The 26,617-nt window shown below is 38.6% G+C and overlaps 1 protein-coding gene across 5 annotated transcripts in view; it reads right to left on the bottom strand.

The window, feature by feature from the left end:
• cdc14ab (cell division cycle 14Ab) overlaps positions 1-26,617 on the bottom strand; it is a 57,582-nt gene that overhangs the window by 27,330 nt on the left and 3,635 nt on the right. For 3 of the 5 annotated variants that reach the window (XM_079808030.1, XM_079808032.1, XM_079808033.1), the window contains exons 4-7: positions 23,278-23,325; positions 20,242-20,334; positions 14,590-14,669; positions 7,840-7,906 (exon numbers count right to left, since the gene is read on the bottom strand). In XM_079808030.1, the coding sequence (XP_079664156.1) occupies positions 7,840-7,906; positions 14,590-14,669; positions 20,242-20,334; positions 23,278-23,325 (288 nt within the window). The remainder of the gene's footprint in view (positions 1-7,839; positions 7,907-14,589; positions 14,670-20,241; positions 20,335-23,277; positions 23,326-26,617) is intronic. The other 2 variants (XM_079808031.1, XM_079808034.1) reach the window with 1 other exon arrangement.

Here is a 26,617-nt window from a genome sequence, read left to right as displayed (position 1 = left end):
GTGGTATTGGTCTTATTGGTTTATTTAAAGGAATTAAATTATTAAATAAAGGTTTAAAGGGATTTAAGGAAATAAAAAGAACAGTAAAAGTTCCAGTTCTATAGTAGTTATGAAGTAAACTATTTGCAATTTTTTTTTCTTAAAGGTAGGGTAGGTAAGAATGATCTAAAACAATTTTGTCCAAATTTGTTTAAACTTTCTTTATATGTCAATACATAATTAAAATGTAAGTACTCTGAAAAAGAGAGTATAAAAATGCATGCGCGCACCCCAGTGTTGCCAAGTCGGGCTACTTCAACACTGTTGCCGCGGGCTGTTTTTCATGTCCGCGGGTTGAAGCGACCCCAATCATGTTGATCGCTATCGTGTTGAATTTCGCAAATTGTAACTTTAGATAACAAAATGCATGTGTGAAAGCTAGTACTACTTTTTTTAGAACTAAGTTAGCTTTAGCTACTACCCTCTGTCTAAACTCTTTTACCATGTTCACCGAGAACTTTACCTGCACGTTTATTTCCGTCTTTGGTTTGTTTTTATATTCTCTACCTACCTTGTATCTGTGTGTGTCGTAGACACTGTGTTGTATGTGTATTTTAAACTTTACCAGTATCGTTATTCTAGCTTGATAGTGAGTACTAAAAGACATCTTATTTGTTTATATTCATAATGATAAAGTTAGATTTTTTATTACATGTGATTCTGACATGATGTCACTACATGCACAATAATGCGTCTTCCAGCTGATCGCGGTCGGCGTAGCACGTTCATGTGTTTTGGGGGCGTGGCTTTGGAAAGAGCCCAGAAGGGAGAAGGTGGAGTGAATGGAAATAATGAGCTGTCTTTAAAACAGTCGTGAGAGGTCTACAGACACTCAATTTTTATACATTCTTTCTCTGAGTACTTACATTTTAATTATGTATTGATATATAAAGAAAGTTTAAACAAATTTGGAAAAAAAGTTTAACCAATTCCTACCTTTAAATATGCACACATTCACTCTAATTTTCATCTGCCTAATATGTAAAAATGCGAAACGTTTCTTGTCGCGTCATATTCAGTTATGATTTACATAAATAATGTCTTCTTTTTATTTAATTTCACCATTTTAAATTGAAAATATGTCAAGTAGTTTGCATCAATTGATATTAATGTTGTTCGCTGAACGTTTTATTGTAAAACAGTTGTCAAATATTAAATGTTTAGCTACTTACATCTTACGATGCACTCTTTCACTGCTATAACTAGTGTTGTGCTGGAATTCGCAGTACAGTAAGCCCCGCCTACTTTGATTTGACTGGCTCATTCTGACATTGACGAGCGCTGTTAGACCACTGAGGCAATTTTACTTTTGTAATGTAATGAAGTACAGCAGAGCAGCATCAAGAATATCAAATATTGGCCATTTCTAATTATTCGGGGGTACTTGTCCCCCTCAATGTCTATGGTGGTTACGACCCTGTGACCGATACAAGTCCTTCTCAGTGGCCAGAGGGATTTTGAGCCATTCCTGTTCCAGAACACCATGTGATGCTGGTGGAGGAAAACATTTTCTGATTCACTCTTCCAAAACACCCCAAAGTGGCTCAATAATATTTCGATCTGTTGACTTTGACAACTTTCATATTCATCAAACCATTCTACCACCAGTCTTGCGGTGTGTATTGGTGCATTATCATTCTGATACATGTCACGCCCTCAGGGTACAAGGTTTGAACCATTAGGTGCACACGGTCCTCCAGAATGGTTCGGTAGTCCTTGGCAGACCAAGTACAATGCCATGATATTGCAGCCCAAACCATCACTGATCCACCCCGTGCTTCACTCTGGGCAACAACAGTCGGCATGTTAAGCATCTTTGAGGCTTTTCCACACCGTAACATAAAGGTGGACTCATTAGAGAACAATGCATACTGCATGAACACTGTTGGCACCAATGAAACAAATGTCTAGCATTGGCCTGAGTGACCAAAGGGTTGGCTATAGCAGCCTGACCATTAATACGGACTCTGTGGAGCTCCCGACCAACAGTTTTGGTGGAAACAGGAGAGTCGAGGTGCGTATTCAATTCTGCAGTGAGTTGGGCAGCTTTGGTTTTATGTTTTTTGGATATAATTCGGGTTAGAACCGGGACATCCCTTTCAGACAGCTTCCTCTTGTCAACAGTTACTCCTGCTGGATGTGGTTCGCCCTGCCAACATTACACTTGATACCATAGCTCTCGATAAACCACAAAGACTTGCTGTCCTGGTCACAGATGAGCCAGTGAGACAAGCACCAACAATTTGTCTACTTTGAACACTTATATGTCTCCCATTATGTTGTGGATTGCAATATTGTATGTACAGCTGTGCTATTGCTCTCCTAATTCAACCTTCAACCACCAGGCCGTGCATATACACTATATTGGCCAGTGTTTCAGTTTCATTGTCTAACCCATGTATGCATTTGTGTATATCTTTCAGAAGCTGGATGGAAACCGAACACTGAAAGACTGTCATTAAAACCATCCAACCGTGAAACGTGCCGTCCTGAGCTGCAGGGTTGAACCCATCAGTCAAAACCGAATCAACGCTGATAGAGTGCACAGCGGGTGAGTGATTATCCCAAGCTGGCGAAGTTACATCACTCAACAGACCAATCAGCTGAGAGCGTTCAGGTATGAAACTTTGCATCTCTCGAACACAAACAAGTCACAGTGAGGTCTGCAGGCGTACAACCGGCAGCTGTGTCTGTTTACTCCTCCTGGGTGCACTGACAGATGTGTGTGCATCTGATACAGCGAGCAGTCGCACTCAGAGTCTGAGGTTATGTAACTGTTCCTGGTCAGGTTTAATAGAATGAGCCCAGCCGCCCTCCTCCCCTCTGCTGACTGACTGGACGAAGAGCTTACAGCAGAAATCCTCTTCTGCGGTGTCAATGGATGGTGTGGATGAGCACTTAATTACTGCCAACACGGCCCAAATCTACAGTCTCCTTGCAATGCTAATGGCGGAGCCTAATAGGCTGGTAATCTACAAGCGAACTTCATACTAGTGTCCTTAGTGACACACTAGTGATACTTAGCCATGGGATGCTCCAGGGAGAATTGTCTCTGTAGTAGCATAACAGAATTCGGTTAAAAGCTTGAGAATAAAACCTGGTTGGCTTACAAACAGTGGCCTAAAATATTGCCCAAATAGCCATTTGGCTGATGGTTAACATGTTTACATTGGCCGAATGTTTTAGATGGAGTAAGTTACTTACATATTATATATAGGAGTTTAATGCAAGAAAGTCACATTATGAGACATAAAGCCACAATTATGAGGAAAAAGTTGCGACAATTGCTCACAATAGATACATTGTTTGACAATGTGCAACTTTTCCACATAATTGCGACTTCATATCTCACAATGTGACTTAATCCAAAAATCATGATACTTTAAGTCACATTTACAAGAAAAGTTAAATGTTTCTTGCAATTTTTACTCTTTCCTTAAGTTTCGGACAATTTTCCTCATAACTGCAACTTCATCTAACAACTTGACTAGATCCAAAAACTGCGATATTATATACAGTCACAATTACGAGAAACAAATTTAACAATTTCGGACTTTTCCTCTTGTAGTTACGAAATCTCATCGTGAGTAGGGATGGGTATTGGGTACAAATTCCCCAGAACCGGTGATTCGATAACAAACGCGCATTTTGGTTCCACTTATCGGACACACACACACACACAAAACGGCTTCTCGCGGTAATTAACTGAGTTCTCTTCCCAGTCTTTTTTCACAGCACACGAACGGACAAATACACACAAAATATTCTCGTAAACACAGTTGGTTATGTCTTAAGACAGTTGAGAAGAAAAGTAATGTGTAATCCGTGTGATCCGTGCAGCTCTTAAAGTGACGGCAGATTTTCCGGATGCCGTCTCTATGACGACATAAATCAAACAAAAGACAACGAGAAAACTCACTCGCTGTTCTAGACAGAATATAATTGAACTATTTGTAATGTATAGTATAGCCTATATTTTATTAATAAAGTGCAGTGTTATTTACATTTGATTATACAGTTTCTGTACCTGAATACCTGAAATGGATTATTTCTATATTTCTATATTTGCTCAATTGTATTTAATTGTGCAACTGATAATTTATTTGTTCTTTTTTAATTACTGAGTGTTTCATTATTTAATAATGCTTGAAATTTATATTAGTTAGGCTAGTTGTTTTTCCTCTGGTATTTTTAAACCATAGGCAAAAGTTCCTTGTGTAAGCGTTCTTAGCCTGTTGATTTTTGTTCATGGTATTCAGCTCCTATTATATGTGTTTTACAATAAGACGTAGAATAAATGTGAGTGATATCCAAGGTTTTTGGGGGGTTTTTTTACTTATTGGAATCGAAATTAGGAATCGATAAGCAGAATCCGATATTGTTAAAAATTCAAATGATAATTACATAAAATAGAAAAAAGTCGCAATTATCAAAAAAATGCAATATTGTGAAATAGTCACATTATAAGATATGAAGTTGCAATTATGAGGGAAAATTTGCAAATTGTGAGAAACAAATGTAATTGTGAGGAATAAAGTCGCAATTACAAGAAATAATTATGACTTTAAACTTCTTAATGTAATTGTAAAAGTTTCTTGCAAATGTGTTGCTCATAATTGCAACTTTATATCTCACAATATCGCTATTTCTTTTTAATATTAAGTCGCAATTATGAGAAACAAATTTGCAAGAGAAATTGTGAGCTACGAAATCACATTGTGAGATATAAAGTCGCAATTACAAGAGAAAAGTCATAATTGCCTCCCAGTAAAAACATGGTAAAATTGGATTTCGTGTTAATTTGAGAAAAAATTGCTCTCTGTGGAGTGTGAACCGAAAACATTTTGGTCACCCACCCAGATGTTTACCCATTAGATAAACCCAAATAACTAGCAAAAGCCAATTAACTGCTCTCATGTCGACAAATAGGGCATTAACTCCTCTTTGGCAGCTTGGAGAGAGGCAGCAGTGGTGATTTGATCATTATCAGGCTTCAGTGTTTATCACACTCACAGATGCCGTGTGACTCATGCAATTAAGGAGCTGTTAAAACAGGCTGTTAATTAGAGCCGGAGGGGAGGCAATGATAAAACCGTCACATAAGTCTGTCTCAAAGCACAGCCATGAGGGCCCGAATGTCTGCATGTCCAGTTCCTATATTTTTGCTCGTCATGCAGTCCTAACGTAACATTTTTTATTCTTATTTATATTCTTTTCTTTTAAATTAACCTTTATTGATAACACTTTATAATAACTACACGCTATGAAGCATTAGTAAATAGTTAATTCATCATTTATAAAGCATTAATAGACATTACTAAGCAGTTTATAAATACAACTATAAATGCTTTATTCTTGATTTATAAGCATATCTATACTGTGTTTAATAATTGTATTTTCATACTTTATAAATGATCAATTTATAATTTCTAAATTAAGTATTACATTATTTACAAACCAGTTATTTAGGAGTTGTCAGTGGTTCATCAGATCATTTAGAAAGTGTAAGTAAATGATTAATAAACTATTTAAATATACATTTATACATATTGTGATGGTTACTCTGTGTTAATAAATGCTTCATTAACATAAATTTCCACTGTAATTCATGATTAATTCAGGCTGTTATAAAACATTTAGTAGTTGTCAGTTAACTATTTCTGGGAGCTCATCTAAAGTGAGGACTATAAATCTCCTTTGTAAAAGCTTTACGAGGCATAAAAAGGCTCAGTTCTCTTCTGCACTGCTACTGGTACTGTTTTGACACTGCAAAATAATCACAAAAATAGTTAACTGACAACTATTAAATGTTTTATAACTACCTGAATTAATCATGAATTACAGTGGAAATACATGCACTGTAAAAAAAAAATTCAGGTCTCCAATTGAAAATTTTCTAGTGAGCGATCACATCTAAATTTTTCAGTTAGCCAAATTGAATTTCTGTGAATTGATGCAATTTAATTCAATTAAAATTCAAGAAATTAAATTTGGCCAACTGAAAAATTTTGATGTGATCGCTCACTAGAAAATTTTCAATTGGAGACCTGATTTTTTTTTTTTTTACAGTGTGTTAATAAAGTATTTATTAACACACTGAGCAACTATTACTATATGTCTAAATAATACGATGTAAAAATGTACATTTAAATAGTTTATTAATCCTTTACTTACACTTTCTAAACGATCTGATGAACCACTGGCAACTCCTAAATAACTGGTTTGTAAATGTAATAATTTAGAAATGATAAATTGATCATTTATAAAGTATGAAAATACAATTATTAAACACATTATAGATATGCTTATAAATCAAGAATAAAGCATTTATAGCTGTATTTATAAACTGTATATTAATGCTTTATGAATGATGAATTAACTATTTACTAATGCTTAACTAATGCTTCATAGTGTGCTGTTATTAAAAAGTGTTACCCATTTGGGAAAATCTAAATGAACCATTTAAAATCAATCAATTCTTGAGCGTGTGATTTAAATAAACAACATAAGTCTACAGCTATTTTCTTTGATGTAGGCCAAGCAAAAAGGCATTCCAGAGAGTTTAAGCAGCGTGAAGGATGTTTTTTTTTTTTAAATAACAAGCATGTAGGAATTCACTGTCTGCACTCAACAAGTCTTTCCGGCGTGTCGAGCTGGACACACACCGATACCTGCAGATGTGTTGGGCAGTTGCTGAGATACTCACAATACAGACGCGACCGACAAACTCACGTGAGCGCTATTTACCTGGAAGCTCGTTTGACAACTTTTGAGTAAAGAATTGTAAAAGAAAGATCTTGTTAGGCAATGCGGTTTGCTCTGGCAGAGCCTAGAATTGCATCCTTTCTGTAAATATTCTGTAAATATTCAGGGTTATGAGATGTTTTTTAAATGTGTCAGTTCACTATTTTAAGAAAAAGAGAGTATTTAGACAGTTCCAGACAAGTTTCCAATAACTTATTCCTGTGATGCAAAGCTGAGTTTTCAGCATCATTACTCCAGTCTTTAGTGTCACATGATCCTTCAGAAATAATTCTAATACGCCGATTTGTTCCTCAAGTAACATTTCATATAATAAATGTTGAAAAATTGAGTACTGCTCAATACATGTTGTGTAAACAGTGATTTTAAAGTATTTATGGTCGATTTTTGATTGAATTAATGCATCTTCATGCAATAAAAGTATTGATTTCTTTCAACAACAACAAAAAAAATCTTACTAACCCCAAGCTTTTGATTGGTAGTGTGTACCAAAATCAGATTGTAACTGGATTTTAAAAACAAATATTTGCAAATATTTAATGTTTTGTTTTTGCTGGTGATAATACAAAAGAAAATGGATTTGAGTAGGATACACCAAAAAAAAAAAAAAGGCTGCCCATTTGAACAAAGACGCGAAAAAGCAAAATCATGCATGTGTTTAGCTAACACACTCCCATACCCACAGATAGACAGTCAGAGAAAGAGACTGTAAAATAGGGGTCTGAGCACTTTTTCCAATACGCAGACACAATGTTCTTTACTAAATGTACAGGTCTCCAGTCTTACGCTGGCTGTCTAAAGAGGATTAAGTAGATGATTAAGATCTATGGGTATAATCCAGGATTGCGTGTATGCTTGAGTGCTGAAACACTTAAAACCAAACATTTCCTGCTAATTTAAGCTGCAATATCATCATGCAGACTGATACATTTGCATTAGTTATCAAAATATAAATGATATCAATTTTTAGAATAATTTTTATAATTCTTAATTTGGAAATGATTAATATAATATATAGTACTATAGTGTACATCTCACCTTCCTAATGCCTTGCAAGCAGTCAAGAACAGTCAGATTGTATGTGCAATTCCCAAATGAAGCATCTCTGAAAGAGAAAAAAAAGGCAGCATGTTAAAATTGTGTGGGCGTATTCACACAAGATACAATCTAACAACAAAAAGAAACACCCACAAGAATATATAGTCATGTAATGTGCAAAGAAACAGGAACAGAGACACTGATTTTAAACGGGCAGCTCTCAGATGGCCTGCTTTCATCCTGAGTAAACTATCACCTGCCCGTGAATACAAGTAACTGGGTCAGGGCCTTTGTGTTTGGACGTGGGAGTGAAGGTAAAGAGACAGGCGAGACTGTGGTGGCTTTTGTTGTCAGTGTTCTCGAAGAAAGAAAACCTTACAGTTGTAAGTGTACATGTGGGTATCCTACAACACGATGGGTTAGATCTCCAGGGTCAAGGCGAAATCAAATGTCAAGAACCAGTCTGTTTTGGTCACATATATGAAGAAGTCAAATTTCAAATTTGTTTGTGTATCTAAAGTAATATAATTGGGTCAAGGGAAGAGAAGCTTGTAATAAAACACCCAGTGTTTCAGAAACTAAAAGGGGCCAAAACATCAGCCCCTGCCTAATGCACGTCAAGGAACAAGCTCTTTGTGCCTGCTTAAATTGAGTTTTGCATTATGCATGCGCTTAATTTGCTGTTTATGATGCAGGCTGTGTTGCATAAAAAGTGGGTCAGTGTTCTGCTGGGATCCTTTCATTAGTCTCCCAGTGTGTCTCAATGGAAAGTATCAGGCTCCATTTACCCACACGAACAACACGTACTTTACCACATATCACACATGCATACTCATAACTCCCAGAAGAGGGCATGGCGGTATTGACTAATGGTCCACTACTTCAGGGTAAGAAAAAAATCATTAAAACGGACTTCATAAGTATGCCATTAGTCGGTTGATTTCTTCAAAGCGCTGAGGTGAAATGGTTGTGCCTCTCAAAGTAGCATTTCCACCTCAATTTTCCCCTTTAGAAGGAACTGGGGCTAAGTGCCTTGCGCAAGGAAAAACAGCAATGGATTTGAACCAGCAGCTTCCAGTTACCAGCACAGATGTTTAACCACCAAATAGGTTAAACCACCACTAACGCAAACATGAAGAGAAAATAACCAAGAAAACAAGCAGAGTCATTTTATAACAATGTATTAAAAAAATGGAGACAAAAAGAAAACCCAGGCAAGTTTCCAACAGAGCTTTGAAGAAAAAACTCTTTTGTTCACACAATTATCTGTACCACAAAACAACAGCAGGATCCAAGATATGTTTGAAGAAACAGCTGGAGACTTTCCCACCAGCCAAAGGCTCATTCATCTTCCTTTTCCACAGTACAGAGAAATGTTGTGCCAATCGATTTGGCTGTAGAAACAGCGGCTCACCCGCACCAATTATAGACTAACATCCTGAGGATTATGTAATGTCTCACCTCAGTTACTGGAGGCCAGGAATTAGACAAACCTCAGTAAATTGGGCCCATCTTTGTCCACTTTTAAATTTCGTAATCATTTAGAAGACGCTTTCAATACATTGCAAGTGACTACCCTCCCCTACAGAGGAACCAAAAGGTCAAGTGCCTTGCACAAGGGCACTTTGGTTTTGTCCCTTGTGGGATCTGGAACTTCCGATTATCCGCCTAGAACTTAATTCCATAGACTAGACAATATGACAGGACAGTTTTGACTGAGCACAAGCAATTATACAGGCTCAAGAGCTGTTCCTATAAGGGGCAAGTCCGACAATTAGTTTCTCCAACAAAGAAGGTATCAAAGAGGGCTGGTCCCAGCAAATTATATACAAATCTGCTTCTTTACAGACTTAGGCTGGGTTTAAGAGGCTGGGATAAGCAGAGCTGTTAAACACAGGGTGTGTCCAGGGCAAGTTCTGATGAGAAAGCAAAGCAGAACAAGCTTACAGACGCCAAAACCTGAAGTAGCACATTAGTGCAGTTACGCAATCATCACCGTGGACATGGTTGTGTTAGCAGATACAGATTTACAGCCATGGCAGTGGCTTCTGTAATCATATCGGGTCAAAGTTCCTCAGAGACTTAGTAGACTGGGTAACTTCATGACTTAAATATGACTTAATAAGTCTAAAAGCTTTCAGCGTGCATTGCAACTTGGCGAGTCAACTTTAGCGGACCAAGAGCTGAAAGAAGAAATGACAGAGCAATGAAAGCCCATGGGAGGAACTCTGATTGGATTTCCTTGGTCGATCCTAGAACTGGTGGAAAAACAGACATGACAGGATTTTAAGCATGGTCTTGATGATGTAATGTGCCAGTGATAGAATGAGGAAGGAATACATGAGTTCAGTAGTTTAAATTTGGCATACACATGCAGTGGTGAAACTACAGAAAAAAGGAAGCAACCCAATCTCGGAAACCCACCCTTGCTTGTGAAGGACTGGGTGGAGTTCCTCTATATCAGGGTTCCTCAAACTCGGTCCTGGAGGGCCGCAGTCCTGCAGAGTTTAGCTCCAACCCTAATCAAAACACACCTTCCAGTGATTTTCTAGTGATCCTGAATACCTTGACTAGTTTGCTCAGGTGAGTTTGATCAGGGTTGGAGCCAAACTCTGCAGGACAGCGGCCCTCCAGGACCAAGTTTGAGGAACCCTGTTCTATATTATTCTAGCATGCTTTATCTAGATTAGTTGGGCCTACACAGTGAGCAAGATCAGTTCAAATCGACAATAATACTACTAGATCTTGCCGTACAGGGTAGAGTAGAACTTGCTAACTTCCTCTGCAAGACTGCCACTGCTTTCCTCTAGGGATTACGAAATATTTGGGCAGATTCTTCACTGTTCTTACATAATGGATGAGCAATGCCAAGGTCCAAATTATCCATCTAAGACTGAAGCTCTCTGTCCGATTCACTAGAGCACAGTCTCCCAACCTGAATAACAAACCCACACCAGTTCACGTGAATGAAGATTACACTGCCACCAAACCATCTGAATTTTCAGGTTACTTCAAACGTTGTCCTAAAAATATATTGCTCGAAGACAATAACTTCAACAGCTCATGTTGTGCATTCCATTATTGGGTGGATACTTGTTGGTTATGCAAGTTTCTTTCCAAGTAGGGCTTTGTGTGGGAAACTGCTCTGCAACAAAGATCAATGTGCAGATAGTTGGGCCAGAGAGCAAGATTTGCTTACGCAAGATGGATCAAAACCATACGTTCTAGCCACAAGGATCCAGAATAGATCATCCAAAGGTCAGGTTCGCAGCTATAAATAGCAGACAACTAAAAACCATTCAAGCCCTTGATCCTTTCAGTTGAACTTTGTAGCACTTCATAGCTGTAGGTGTGACATGTTATTTATAGAATTAAACATCTTTTCATCCAACTTCTTGTAGTTTCCTCCTCTGGTACTCAAACATGGGTCTCACACACCGCTTCCTTTTATTGAATGGTATGGCCCATTCATTGTTTCCCATCAGGAAGCCCATCCATCTCATAAACAACCACAACTATTTACTTTCTGAATTAACCAATTGCTAAGCATTACATAACCATGTCGCACTGTTTGTCTCCACGAGTGGCATGGCTACGGCAGCCAAGTGGGGGGCACACTGACAAAGCGCTTTTCTTCCCTTGCGAAGCTACACTGCTGCTAACAATCACATCTTTGTGGAGAAAACAAGGGCCCAATTAACCTTCAAGAGGGACAGGACGGCAAACAGAGTGAAAGAAGTGCTATAAGAGGCACGACTAGTAAACATACCGCAGGATTTCATACTCAATGAATGGTTTTAGGGACCAGTAAACCAATGTGTCATGAGTCTTATTTTTTTTCTACCTTACCACAAACTCCTGCCTTAACCAGGTCCATAAAACAAGTGTACCATCCATGTCACAAAGTCAGGTACACATTAAGCACAACAAAACTGACTGAAATATGGCATAATGGTTGGCCTAGATGCCAATGATCTTTAAACATAATGGGGAAGATAAATAGTTCCCTACAAGTGTAGACAAGGAGCAGTGATGGTTTTCTTAAAATAATTGTGATGAACAAGAGCCTTGACTTTTCAGTGATGAGGTTGTTATATATAAAAGGCATAACAGAAAAAAATAAGTGTTAAAGGTTAATCTCTCAATAAGTAAACTGTGCAAGAGCATTTGAATTAATCCCCACAAAGAGTGGACAAAAAAACAATAGACGTGTTGACCAATAAACCCACCAATGAGTAATGTTATTCCTTCTTTAGTGGTTTCAATTGTTATACAGACCAATGACGGTCAATGAGTAAAAAGGTTTCCCTTGATGACGTTATGAAGAAAAGCAAAGGGTGACTTCAGCCTTCTGGGAAAAGCACTAATTACTGCACAGCAAAAACAAATCTGCTTTTTCCTGTTTGCATCCAGTGACTGACTTTTCCAAACAGTTTGAAGGCCAGAGCTAATCTATAGCGGAAGCACTTACAACACAACTCAGAAAGTACAGATATATGGCCCGTTCCATAAATGTATAAAAGCATCATGGCGTGGGACTGCACCGAAGATGGCAGATTCAGAAAATGAAGGCCTCTTCACTATTCAGTGTATACGGCTCGGAATCATTAGCCAACGAGAGTCCACTTCAACAATGAGCATTTCTGTTCATTGAGGCCACGGGTCACCCTGCCTTTCTTCGTGTCCCTCATTATATATGCGAGCATAACAGAATCTGCAGCTATGTGCTTGGACTGGGTGAACTTTAAGACTTTTGTGTTTCTGGGTCAGTGAATAGGGAGGACAGAGCTGAGGGGTCAAATCTCATCTGGTGGTGACAAACAGCCAAGAGGATTGACTAGCTCAGAATACTAACTACATGGTAATGAAAAATGCAATGTGTCTGTGATTTTTGTGTGACAGTAATTTTAAAAGAGTAAGAACAGTGTTTTAGGAGATGGCAATAATATGTCCATGGATAGATAGATTTGAGAATGCGCGTTCTATTTCAGAGAAATGCTGTTCTTTTGAACCTTCTATTCATCAAAGAATCCTGGGGAAAAGTGAGCATGTTCAGCTTAAGAGACTAGGCTACTTAAAAGAATAAAAATAAATAAAAACATTCATATCCCAGTCTGAACTGTAGTACTATAAGGCTTTGAATATTAACACCTGACCACTCTTGTGGGTTTGCTACTGTTACAATCAAAACCGTATAAGGGTGAAAACATGACAGCCAGACATGATGCAAGCAACAACTACTAACATTGATGTGCGAATTATCAAGAATTGACAATAGTCAATTGGATTGGTGGCGCAGAGGGGCCCCCAAATAAAATTCTGCTTAGGGCCCCATAAGGCCTTGGGCCGGCCCTGCTTACAAGTTAATAGGAGTCATCATCGTACAGTCTACATAAATGTCGTACCCAAGTTTAATGGATCCATGTCGCACAGTGTGATTTGCAATGATCTATAGGGTTGCTAAAATCGTGCAGTATATCCAGGGCTTTACACGCAGGCACAGCTGACAGTCGGCTTTTATTGCGTTCAAGCCCAAGGTGGCACCAAAGTCGGCTTCCATCAGGCTAGTTCTTTGGTGTCGGTTTGGTGTGTCCCTACCTTAAAGTCCATGACACACCAAGGTTGGCCGTCGGGCAGTTTTTGAACATCGGTCAGCTTAGTTTTTTCAATTCAGACGCCGTCTGGGTTTTTGTACCGATTCAGTATGTGGAATCGCCGTCTGGCCGTCAGTGAGAGAGAACTCTGATAGGCTGTTCAACTTAGTGATGAAAGTAAGCAAAGAAGTCAATATGGTACAAACAGAAGGTTGTTATACTTTTACGTCATCTTACCAGAGCATTTGAATGCACAAATATTTTCATAATAACATGAGCCGACTGGAATGAAGAACGTTATCAGTGTAATTGATATTCATTCAAAATGGTAAGCAAGCACTGCTTTGTTTACGGTTTGTATATCTGCAGTCCTAGTTTCAGTTTCACTTCGGTTTGCCGTTTTTTAGACTATTGATCCCTGCTGATATAGACCGATGTTTACTTACACGCAGGCAGAGAACGCACATGCTAGTTGACAGTCACCTTTAGTCTTTTTGGTGTGTTCAAGTGAAGCTTTTTGACCAAGACACAGCTGACGAGTATAATAGACTCGCACCAAGAGTGGAGACAACAATTACGCAAAAGTAACGCCTTCCAATAAGAGTGAGGAGTTTTAAAATGTCAACAACTCAACAAGAAGACCCCATTCACACCAGAATCTCCCTTTGACCCATTCATAAGGCGCTCAGCCTTATGTGTAGCGACAGTTTTGAACTGAGTCCAGAATTCAGCTCAAGAGAACGGATTACATGAGCATGCTGACCCCGTCCGGACTCTGTAATCCCAAATTAAAAAGACAGAGATGTCAAACGGTAGGAGCAAAATAATCCAACCCTGCTGCAATTTTGAGCATCACAATGTCTGCAAGAGATGTCGGCTTCATGGCTTGCAAAAAATGCCCATGCTGTTTTTCCACTTTACCTGTTTATCTATCTGGGCAAAGGAGTTTATCGCATTAAAAAAACCTGTGAGCCACAAGAGAAACAATATTTCATGCAAAATCAGATTAGAACGCAAATGTGCAATAACAGTGAGAGGAAAGTGGGAGAAATTAGGCAATATGCTAAGTTTTGGAAACAATTGGCTTTTTTTTTTAAGGAGAACTACACATAGCCAAGTAAATTCCCATGATGCAGATGATGTGAGGCCGTCTTACCTGAAGGGAAGATATGAGGCATTGGAGCCTGAAATCAGGGCTCTGTAGGCTTCCTCTGGCGTTTTCTTTAGGTAGATAACCTGAAACAGGAACAGGAAATGTCATTAGAGAACCAGCAAAGCAATGCATTGTTGTTAACTAAAACTAATAACATATATTTTTCTGTAATTGAAATAAAGCTGAAGTAAAATATAAATAGATGCAAATTATAAAATTAAATGAAAAGAGCTACTAAATCGGACATCACTACTTCCCAAACTGCCTTCCTATCTATGTCTGTATATGTTCCTCTTTATCCCATACACAAATGTACTTTCAGGAAAGTGATGTTCAGGCCGAATGTGTCACACAGATGAGATGCTGTGGCTCAGCACAATGGGGCCTTTCTCAAGTTGGGACGACTTGTCACGGCACAGTGTGGCAGTCCCACACAGACTTGCTGAAGTGACGAGTTTTAGCGGTCATCTATTCCCTTCATCAACGCCAATCCCTCTTGACATCGCAGAGAGAAAGAGCTCTATAATAAGATCTCTGCTCACTCCTTGAACATATCTATGGCTTGGTGTCAGAATGCAGCAGGGCATTGCCAACGCGAAAAAGAAACTTACATAAATGCGTATTAGTTCAGCATAAAAAGTTTACATAATTCACACGTCATTCTTAACTTGTATAAAGTTATTTTGGATGTAGAAGACAAATTAAGAATTTTTGAAGATCTTGCGCTTTTTTATGCAATTTTAATAAATAGGAACTATTTTTTAAGCATCAAATAAGCAAACAATAATTTAACTATCATTACAATATTAAATTATTTTATTCCATTTGTTTTTTGACATGGCTACTGACATGGCTGCTCGCGAATGAGAATCAAAATGGGACTGTTCAAATTGCAATACACCCAATGGAAACGCGTCAATTTTACAAAAACTCCCATATATCCCATAAAAAGTTTTTACGCTTGCATGAGGTGGTTTTTCAGGCTATTCGAAAAATGAATATTTTGCAAAACTCCAATGGAAATTCCGCATTTACAAGTCACCTGGCGTACGCTAAAGTCAATCATTTTTTAAAGAGTATGCGTATGTTTGGACAGAAAACGAGACAGTGTTCTTTATTAAACTCATAAAGACAAAATAATTATGGAAATACTGGATTCTAAACAAAGAAATGCCACAATTCATCAAGACCTTAAAGGGTTAGTTCACCCAAAAATGAAAATTCTGTCATTAATTACTTACCCTCATGCCGTTCGACACCCGTAAGACCTCCGTTCATCTTCGGAACACAAATGAAGATATTTTAGTTGAAATCTGATGGCTCTGAAAGGCCTCCATTGGCACAATGCACGGTTCACTCTCAAGACCCTTAAAAGGTACTAAAGACGTCGAATCATGATTCGGATCGCGTGTCAAACTGCTGAAATTTGGCGATCCAAACCGCTGATTCGACTCACTGATTCATAACGCTTCGAAGCTTCATGATGCCGTGTTTTGAAATCGTCATCACTATACAAGTCGTTATTTAGGGTTTTTTTGCGCACAAAAACTATTCTCGCCGATTCATAAAGTTATTTTATGAACCACTGTAGTGAGATGGACTTTGTAACGACGTCTTTAGTACCTTTTAAGGGTCTTGAGAGTGAACCGTGCATTGTGCCAATGGAGGCCTTTCAGAGCCATCAGATTTCAACTAAAATATCTTCATTTCTGTTCCGAAGATGAATGGACGTCTTACGGGTGTCGAACGACATGAGGGTAAGTAATTAATGACAGAATTTTCCTTTTTGGGTGAACTAACCCTTTAAAGCATATATAAGGGAGAAACACCTCATACGTGGTACAAATATAAGTTGCTTTCCTTGCCATTAAAGTTTGATAACACGGGTCTCCTTCGATCAAAATTAAATGGTAAATGTGGTGGCTGGGATATACGTAAACCTAACAACATCCGTTGCCATGATTTTTGTAATGACTTATCGCAAGAAAAATAAAATTTTAGTCGCGTAATATCGATTTATGTAAATTCATTTTGCAAGTTTTTTAATCGACATTCAGAAAATATTGAAAAAGTTTGGCGGAAATCTGTAAATGGAAATGCGGCTAGTGTCTAAAGTCACATTTTACTATTACAAAATACATGTAATACCAGCAAATAAATCAAAACATGGATTTTATAGTTCCCTTTACTCAACAAGTCATTTCAATTTAACGATATTCAGAATAGAATAGGGACAAAAACCAAGTACAAAAAAAAGACATTATAGTGGCATTCATTCTAAACCAAATTTATTATAAATGGCAAGTCTAAATGAATTTACTAAGCATAAGAAACAAACTACCGGTGTGTAGGAAATGAAAAACTGGCATGTGGGAAATGAACAACCCAACTTATTCCAAAAGTAAAATGTATTATACAGCTTCAGAAGATATAGAATATATAGTTGTATGGACCACTTTATGATAATTTATGATGCTTGACAGCCTTAATTAATTTCAATTGCATGGAAAAAGAGCAACCTGCACACTCTTCAAAATATCTTCATTTTCTTCCACAGAAGGAAGTCACACGAGTTTGGAACAACATAAAAACAACAGAATTTTCATGTTTGCATGAACTAATCTTTTAAGCTCTCCAGTACTTGACAACATAAAAGACGAACTAGGAGAGAGTTCAAGTGACTGTTTGCCAAGTGACAGGAGGCCAGACCTTTATCATTTGCGCACAAGCTCATGAAATATGCACCAACGAACAATTAGCTAAACAGTTCGGCAGATTAAGTTCAGTCCCGTGAGAAGGGTCAGCACTTGTTTGTTTGTGTTGCGCTGTCCCATGTGACCCAGAGAAATGATGGAATATCTTAGCCCCAGCTGTACAACCAGTACAAATAATCTCCTTCACATGATAAAACTGGGTCGTCTACTGTAGGGCAGATCAGCAGCAAACATCTGCACTTGCCAGAGAAGCACATCCCACACAAGCCTGGATCAATAAAAACCTACTTACAGAAGATTCACTGCGAGTAGAAAGACAAATTACTTTGAAAGCACATTCATGCAGCAAAGATTGACAAGCAAGCCCACATGGAGCAGAACCATGGTTTTATGCAATTTGGAGATGATCATGGTAGTATATGAGAAGGCAAGTCCTTCTTGAGCACATTACTTTACAGGAGAGAAACTGCATGATCTGACAGCCGTCTCCAGAGGTTGGGGTTTATCAAGGTAGCTAAAATGAGTTTCCATTTAAGACAACGAAATTAACACCAGGATCAGGGGTCAGAATAAATTTAGACTGAAAGGGTAAATGTGACCATTCCTAGTAGACAGATTTGAGGAAGTACACCAACTTTGAGAGGCATTTGCAAGATAATTAGAATTGCAAAGACCAGGTTTGCAAGGAAAGAAGAAGCCCACATTTTCTCGAGATTCGTCATCAGTTTTTTTGGTAAGTTCATTATAATGCCAACAAACTTCTAATCAAATGATACCACACGTTTTTGCATTCACATTCACAATCTTAACCCTCATTTGTCCCTCGGGTTCTTTTGATGCAAAAATAATTTTTGAATTTCTTTTGTTTTTAAATTGAGTGTTCATCAGAGTGGTCCAAGACCTTACGACTTTGGTCACATTTGAACCACGAATACACAAAAAAATGTAATTGACTGGATCCAAGGAGTTTGTGGTTGAAGAAAAAAAAAAAAAAGGGAGGACTAAATCAGTTCCTCGGTCCATAAGAGCTCGGCAGAGACACCCAATGTGAGATATTATGAGCTGAATTAACAGGGTTATGCATGAAATGGTGAGTTGTTTTTAATTTAAGTTGAAAGAATGTGAAGTGTGTGCTTAAATTATATTCTTTATTGATTAAATTACTAGACTGTAAGGTAAATAAAATAAAGAAAAATAGGGACTGATTTGTTACATAGTGTGAGGGACGGATGAGGTTTAAATAAATAAACTGAATGTAAATATTTCCACTTTTTAATAAAGTGGAAATTAAGCAGTCAGTCAAGTTTACATTTAGTAAACTGATTTCCACTTTAATAAAATATATATATATATATATATATATATATATATATATATATATATATATATATATATTATTTTTTTTATTTTTTTACAAACATGATTAATTTAACCATTTTAAAGAAAAAAGGAAGTTTTGTTACAGATTTTGGAGCAAGAGCGCCGCCATATTGCAATGTGACGTCACAGGGTTTGCTTGCTCTATTGGCCAGTGAAGTAATATAAGCATTTCTTTACTTTTTGAACACATGGTTTTTTTTTAATGGAGGAAGACTAACTTGACAGGACTGTTGAACCGATAATAAGTCCAATTGCTTATGCATTTCAGCCAATACGACGAAGGGACCGAGCAGTACTACCGTTACTGGTGGAAGAAGTCGTAGACCCATTGGTTTGGGGTGAAGAGCGTGTCGGAAATACTACCTGGTGTAAGTGTGGATGGTGTCCACCATAATTTGGATGAATATCAAACATTTGGGACACATTCAACTGCAGTATGAACGTAGCTATATAGTCTCTGCATAAAGGGAACCCAAAAAATATAAGTGGAGATGCGAGTCGCAGCTACAAACATCCAACACTGGACTTTTGTGACGTAATGGCTGCATGCCACCATAAATCCTAAATCAGATTACACAAAAAGCCAGATTATAACTCGTCATGGCCCTCGTCCAATGGAAAGCAAGGGAACATCAGATTGAATAGCCCAGGATCAAGAGGGGGAAAAAAGGATGCCGACATTGTATAACACCAATCACCCTTTTCAGTTCCCTAATATTTCAAATTACGGTTCTAATAAGAACAAGTTAACAGTGGCTTCTTTGAAGGAAACTGGAGAAGCATCTCTCATAGCACTCCCTTTCCGTTTTGCCATTTAGGACTCATCAATATTCATGAGGAAAGAAACGTTCTTATCTCCCAGAGCTTATCTCATTGTGTGAGACAGTAGTTGCTTTGTCAGTACAAATAAACTGAATATACTTGAGTAAATGTGTACGCTAGTAAAAAGAGGGTTCAAATATCTGCCGTGACCCTTTAAAGAGCTCAGACACTGGGGAGTCATTTACATGGAGGGTTCATCAAAATGGTACCCTGACCCACATTATAGCTGGCACCTGTGACTTTCACAAAGCCAACGGTGCCATCCGAGCAATAAATCTGCCCATGAGAGCGCCTTGAACAGGAACAGTGGAGATGCCCAATGGCGCAATCGACTGGCATCACTCATGCGGTCATGCCGTTTCACAAGGGCCACTGTGTGCGTGGTGGGATATATGAATGAATGAATGCAGCGGAACAAGACAACCTGGCATGCGAGCCAGTCAAGGACGTAGCTATTGTGCTGCCACAACGCGGGGGATGTACCAGTCAGTCAGCAGTCTGTCGCTCTTTCTGAGGGGGAGGCTGGAATGAGGGCGCTGGCAAACATCCGAGAAGAGTTCGTACTACATATGAATTTGCTGTCGACGCTGCGATGTGGGAGGATTGTTAGTTTTGATGGAAACAGCCGAGTGGCTAATTTGCAGGGTCATGACAGATTCCGTCCTGGGCAGGAATCCTCGAGACAGGGGAAAGTAATTAACGCCAGAGACAGAAGGACAGAAAGAGGTGGGATACTCACAGCATAAGCACCGATGAGCACAGCAGCGTTAGCCCTTTTGCGCTGGTCAAAGCTGGTGTAGTGAACAATCCTCTTTCTGGTCAGTGTAAACGACTGGAAACAAAAAACAAATGCATTACACGGCAAGCAAAGTACATTTCAAATATGCAATCTATTTTAGATAGCTAGCGTTACATCGACTGTTCAATGTAGTTTTCATTACAGAAGAATTTTTATGAAAATGAATGACAAATCACGTGACAAGATACTTACTAAACTCTACTAAAAACTAAATACAAATTTACAATTGTTCAACTTTTCAGTAGGTGTAAAAACAATATTTACGTCAATCATTAAAGTTTTAGTTTAAAGCAATCGAGCACAAAACGGCATTAATCGTTAAATGGCATTTTAAAGAAACAAAACTAATTTAAACAAAAAACAAAACCTGCAGGAATTTTTATAAAAACCAAACTGAATCATTCGATGCTATTCTTTCATTAGAATAGCATTTTAAAGAAACTTCTTTAAAAGGCTATTATAACAAAACATTAAACTATTATTAAATCACTGCATAAAACTTTGTTTTTTGTTATTTTAACATGACGAAAAAATTAGAACTGCATTAAGCGTTAAACTGGTTGGTTTGTCTTAAAGATTAAAATCTTGGTTAATGTAAAAGTCACTTCAAACCCATTTACAGTTAACATGACTGGTTAGATGTTTGTGAAACTGGTTGAGGAATATCTCAGTACCAACAAATTCCACACACTTAAAAACACATTTTTTCCCCCTGCTTAAACTAGCTTGAGGTGTATTCTGGATAACTCAATTGAATGTTAACATGAGGGAATTTGCAGACAGATGTTGCCGCATCTGCCCCAGCTGCTGCAGTAATGCACAGGGAGGTGCGGCAGGTGAGCCAAAATGTGTGCAAGAGGCAGCGTGTAGCTGCTAAAAGGCAACTCATGCACACGCACACGCCAAAAGCTTCAGAATAATCTGTGCTGGATCTGAGCTGAACTGAAAAGCCCTCAAAGCATCTGTTCCGGTTTCACTCCACATGATGCAGAGTAAAAATTTGGCTGGGGTGGAATAACAGTGAAATCAAACTGTCGGCACAACAAATGAGGATTCAAACTTGTCCACCTACAATCCACCCCCAAAGAAAAAGAGATATACACTGAAGGAAAAACTAAGAAAATTAATTTTCCAAACTTTTGCCTATTCATTTTAAGAATATATATTCAGAAATTCGTAGTAACAGGGTTGAACCCGATTATCTTTCCAAGTTGAATCTATAAGCAAGACAACACTGAAAGTCAACTACACTCACCTGAAGGATTATTAGGAACACCATACTAATACTGTGTTTGACCCCCTTTCGCCTTCAGAACTGCCTTAATTCTACGTGGCATTGATTCAACACGGTGCTGAAAGCATTCTTTAGAAATGTTGGCCCATATTGATAGGATAGCATCTTGCAGTTGATGGAGATTTGTGGGATGCACATCCAGGGCACGAAGCTCCCGTTCCACCACATCCCAAAGATGCTCTATTGGGTTGAGATCTGGTGACTGTGGGGGCCATTTTAGTACAGTGAACTCATTGTCATGTTCAAGAAACCAATTTGAAATGATTCGAGCTTTGTGACATGGTGCATTATCCTGCTGGAAGTAGCCATCAGAGGATGGGTACATGGTGGTCATAAAGGGGTGGACATGGTCAGAAACAATGCTCAGGTAGGCCGTGGCATTTAAACGATGCCCAAGTGTGCCAAGAAAACATCCCCCACACCATTACACCACCACCACCAGCCTGCACAGTGGTAACAAAGCATGATGGATCCATGTTCTCATTCTGTTTACGCCAAATTCTGACTCTACCATCCGAATGTCTCAACAGAAATCGAGACTCATCAGACCAGGCAACATTTTTCCAGTCTTCAACTGTCCAATTTTGGTGAGCTCGTGCAAATTGTAGCCTCTTTTTCCTATTTGTAGTGGAGATGAGTGGTACCCGGTGGGGTCTTCTGCTGTTGTAGTCCATCCGCCTCAAGGTTGTGCGTGTTGTGGCTTCACAAATGCTTTGCTGCATACCTCAGTTGTAACTGCCATGTGATTGGTTGATTAGATAATTGCATTCATGAGAAATTGAACAGGTGTTCCTAATAATCCTTTAGGTGAGTGTAGATTGGAAAGTGAAGATCTCGAGGTCATTTCTCACGGAGTCATAGTAACAGGGCTGAAAACGGTTCTTTCCAAGGTAAATCAATAAGCAAAACAATGTTGAAAACAAACTAGTTTTGAAAGTGAAGATATAGCAGTCATCTTTTCTCAGCATTGTAGTAACAGGGTTGAAAACGTTGATCTTCCCAGGGTAAATCAATAAGCAAAACAATATTTAATACAAACTAGTTTGGAAAGGTAAGATATAGGCCTAGAGGTGATTTTTTTTACTCAGAGTCACAGTAACAGGGTTGAACACTTTTATCTTTCCAAGTTAATTCGATAAGCAAAACAATATTGAATGTCAAGTAGTTTGACTAGTTCTTTTCTCTAGCAGGTCATCTGTTTTCACAGAGTTGAACCCTTTTTACTTTCCAGGCAAATCGATAAGCAATTAAAATAGCAACATCCACAATGCACGAGGTGGTTATGCTATTGAGAAGAAGAAAATGCTGTAAAAATTAAACAACTCAAAACAAATCTCAAGATTGGCCGATGTTTGTTTGTTTTCAGATTGAGCAACACAAATAAAAACCTTGAGATTGCACAAGCTCCGCTCAACAATGCTAGAAATCTGATCTGATAAGAAACAAATATCACTAGAACAGATACTACCAAAACTTCCCTTTTTGCTATGTGGTTCCTGCAGCCTACAAACAATCATGTAGGCCGAAACCGGTAAGGTTAAAAAAAAAAAAAAAGTCATCTCCAAGGCAACAACTTGTAAATTAGAAACAGGCGGGGACATTCACATGTGGTTGGATGGGTGTAGACGTAGTGAAAGTGGTTAGGAAGAAAAACACATCATGCTTTTACCACGGGACTTTACCTTTAATATTCCACAACATGAACACATGAGAGAACTACACCTTGCCAGCTTTAGAAACACAACAAAACACAAAGATAAAATGGTTGATTATTCAAACGCCTTCCTTTACCTTAGACAGATGCTTAAAGTGGACAGAGTCAACAGAAATAAATCACTACATGCACACTATAAACTTCTTGTGTGCTTTGGGGTTTCGTCCTCTTTGCTGACCTCTCAATATAGGCTAATTGGAAATTAAAGTTGGGCGTTGTGTCGAGTTAACCGTTTTATGCTCTGTTAAAAGAGAAGGATATTGTATCTTTGATCCAAGCTTCATATTACTAGACTGCACAACTAGACATCTAGAAGGTACTTTCCAAAAGGCAGGCGGCTGACTGACAACCTGAAAGCACATTAGCCAAAATATAGTATAGTATCCTTAGTGAAGAAGGTAATCCCAGCAATGCATTGTGGCAAGTTAATGAAATAAGATGGCAGACAAAAGAAATGTTAATGAGTGTGCTTATTGAATTAGAATATTGAAAAATATTCTAATTTAAAAAATAAAAAACATAATATTGCGAGTAAACAGCTTAGCAATACGCTCATGTAAAAATTTTGTGTGGCACATTGATGTTCCATCTATGTAGTGTAAATCAGTCACTTATGGGGATCCATTTCAGTTAGGATACTACCTTAGAAGGTAGCTGCCTATGTAGGTAGTAGCAAGCAAGCCAGCTCACTAGGTTTTGGAAAGCAACTAGTAAAAACCCAGAGTACGCAGTACCTACTGCTACGCACACCCAACATAATATTACCCTTTAAACAGAGTCTATATTTGCAATCAAATGGAAAATCTGGGAGCTGAAGGATTGGGATGGATCCCATGACCCTCCCAATCACAACTGATGCAGGCAGAGCAGTACTCGGACATCTAATCCTCCTCCATAAACCCTTAGGACACGCATAAACCACATGGCAAAGGCCAATGCCAGTGGCTGCTGCTAAATTCTGGATGAAAGGAAAAAGGTCATGTCTAATCCCAACATTTGTTTGCATCTGATAGAAGCGAGGATCAGGCCTAAGAGATCAGGAATGGAGACAAAACAAGCAACTCACTTTCTCAGCAGACCGTGAGCACAGAGATTGAAGTAGATTGTAGCCGATACCTTGCTGATATCCTGTTAAGTTCCATGACAAATGCAAGAAAAAGTTGGACTTGAATAGTGAAACTTTGGCCTGGTGGAGAAGTTTAAAACTGGTGACCGGAAGGTGACTGGTTCAGTGCCCAAAATGAACAAGATGTACCATTGCGCAAGGCCAGTAAGATTGTCCTTGAACAGTCTATCAAAGTGACTACTTAGTAAACCACTGGATATAGACTTAACTTTGAGAGGTTGAGAGTAGATTCTTGGCGTAACGCAACCGATCGATGTCCATCAGAACCAAAACTGAGTGGACTTGCTCAGTGACTAGATATCAGATTAAAGGTTTGGTTTTATATAGTTGAATTATGGATTAAAGGAATAGTACTGGGTTCAGTGCAAATTGTTTTTACAGTCATTGTATGGTTTACTGCTTTGCCATGGCAGCAAAGTTGTAAAACTGGATATCAATTCAAACAGAAAAGGTTAGCAAGTGATTTAATTTTATATTTACACCTTCTTTAGGTCTTGTTGCCTTACCATTGAAACAGTCATTTTATCGTTTACAAATTCCCATTCATTTCCATTGTAAGCTCATCAGTTGTAATCTATATTTTTACTCTTTTTTTAAAAGGTGCAGTGTGTAGTATTTATGAGGATCTATTAACAGAAATGCAATAGAATATACATAACTATGTTTTCAGTGGTGTATAAAGACCTTACTGTAATGAACCGTTGTTTTTATTACCTTATGGTGCGTTCACACCAGACGCGAATGAAGCGTTTTGCGCAAGTGATTTACATGTCAAGTCAATGCGGCACGACTCACGCATAACGTCATCCGCGCCGCCTCATTCGCGCGAATCGCGCCACAGAATGTCTATTCGCGTCTTTGCATTGACTTAACATGTAAATCAATGAAGTGTTTCGCACGAGTGATTTACATGTTAAGTCAATGCAAAGACACGAATAGACATTCTGTGGCGTGATTCGCACGAATGAGGCGGCGCGGATGACGTGATTTGCACAAATGACACGGCGCGAAATGAGCGTTTGATGCGCAAGTTGAAAAATCTGAACTTTGGCGGATATTCGCGCCGCATTAAACAATCAGAAACTTGCTCTAGTAGTGACAACAATGAGGACAAAATCATATGTGGATACCCGGAGCTGTACGATATATCTTCGTACTTTATAGAAACAGGAATAAAATCTGGTAATCTGACAATCTGGTAAATTGTAAAAAACACTCTTTACTCAATTTGAGCTATACATAGAGTGATTTGAGGGCGATTTGGACACTTTATATCATTGAGGTGACTTGGAAAAATGTCCCAATCATCCTGAATTCAACCTATTGAGACTACAAGCTAGTTAAAGCCGGCAAATTGAGTTTATTTGCCGTATTTTAAAACAATCCATGTCAGCCATTTCACAACGAGACGAGCCGGCTGGCAAGCCGTCCCTTGATGCGAATTCGCGTCTGTTATGTAAAGAATGTCACGCTCGAATGAAGCGAATTTCACATGCTAATGAAGCGAGTAAACTCAAAATGTTCAAGCGTCCAATTACGCGCGAATAACACGATTTATCACCATTAGAATGAGCCCTTCATACACTACGGGTCCCCTTAAGTGAAAACGCCATTTTGCGCCGTCATGTTTCTACAGTAGCCCTAAACGGACAAACTTCTCTACAGAGCGCTAGTCACTCTCTGCTCTCTCCGACGATGATATTTCTGTCCTGTGTCGGCCATCGTAGCTTCTCTATGTGCTTCGAAAGGGAGGGGTGAGCGGTGGACGATTGCAATTCACAACCTCACCACTAGATGCCGCTAAAGTTTACACACTGCACCTTTAAGAAGAAGGGACAAGTGGAAATGATTTTTGGTGGTAATCAGAATTACGCAACTGTATCAAACCCAGAATATTCCTTTAAGAAGAAATTTCTTCATGGCCTGATCTGCTGATCTTCAGAAAGGCCCTGAGCCAAGAACATTCTGTGGTCTCAGGAGACACTCTCGGCCCACATTAAAATGCCGGGACAGGTGAGTCAAAGACTAAAAAAGACAGGAGGCACATGGCAAAGGACGTACGTGATAGATCCTACTGAGTCTCTGGTCAAAGTCACTTTTATTTCAAATGAGCACACGCCATTTCGCCTTACAGACAAGGCACAAAACGAGCTAAAAGGGATGTTTTCTATCTGTAGCTGGA

This window comes from Gobio gobio, assembly GCF_949357685.1.
Source record: "Gobio gobio genome assembly, chromosome: 24".
NCBI classification, from domain to species: domain Eukaryota; kingdom Metazoa; phylum Chordata; class Actinopteri; order Cypriniformes; family Gobionidae; genus Gobio; species Gobio gobio.
This window is presented reverse-complemented; position numbering and strand designations above follow the sequence as displayed.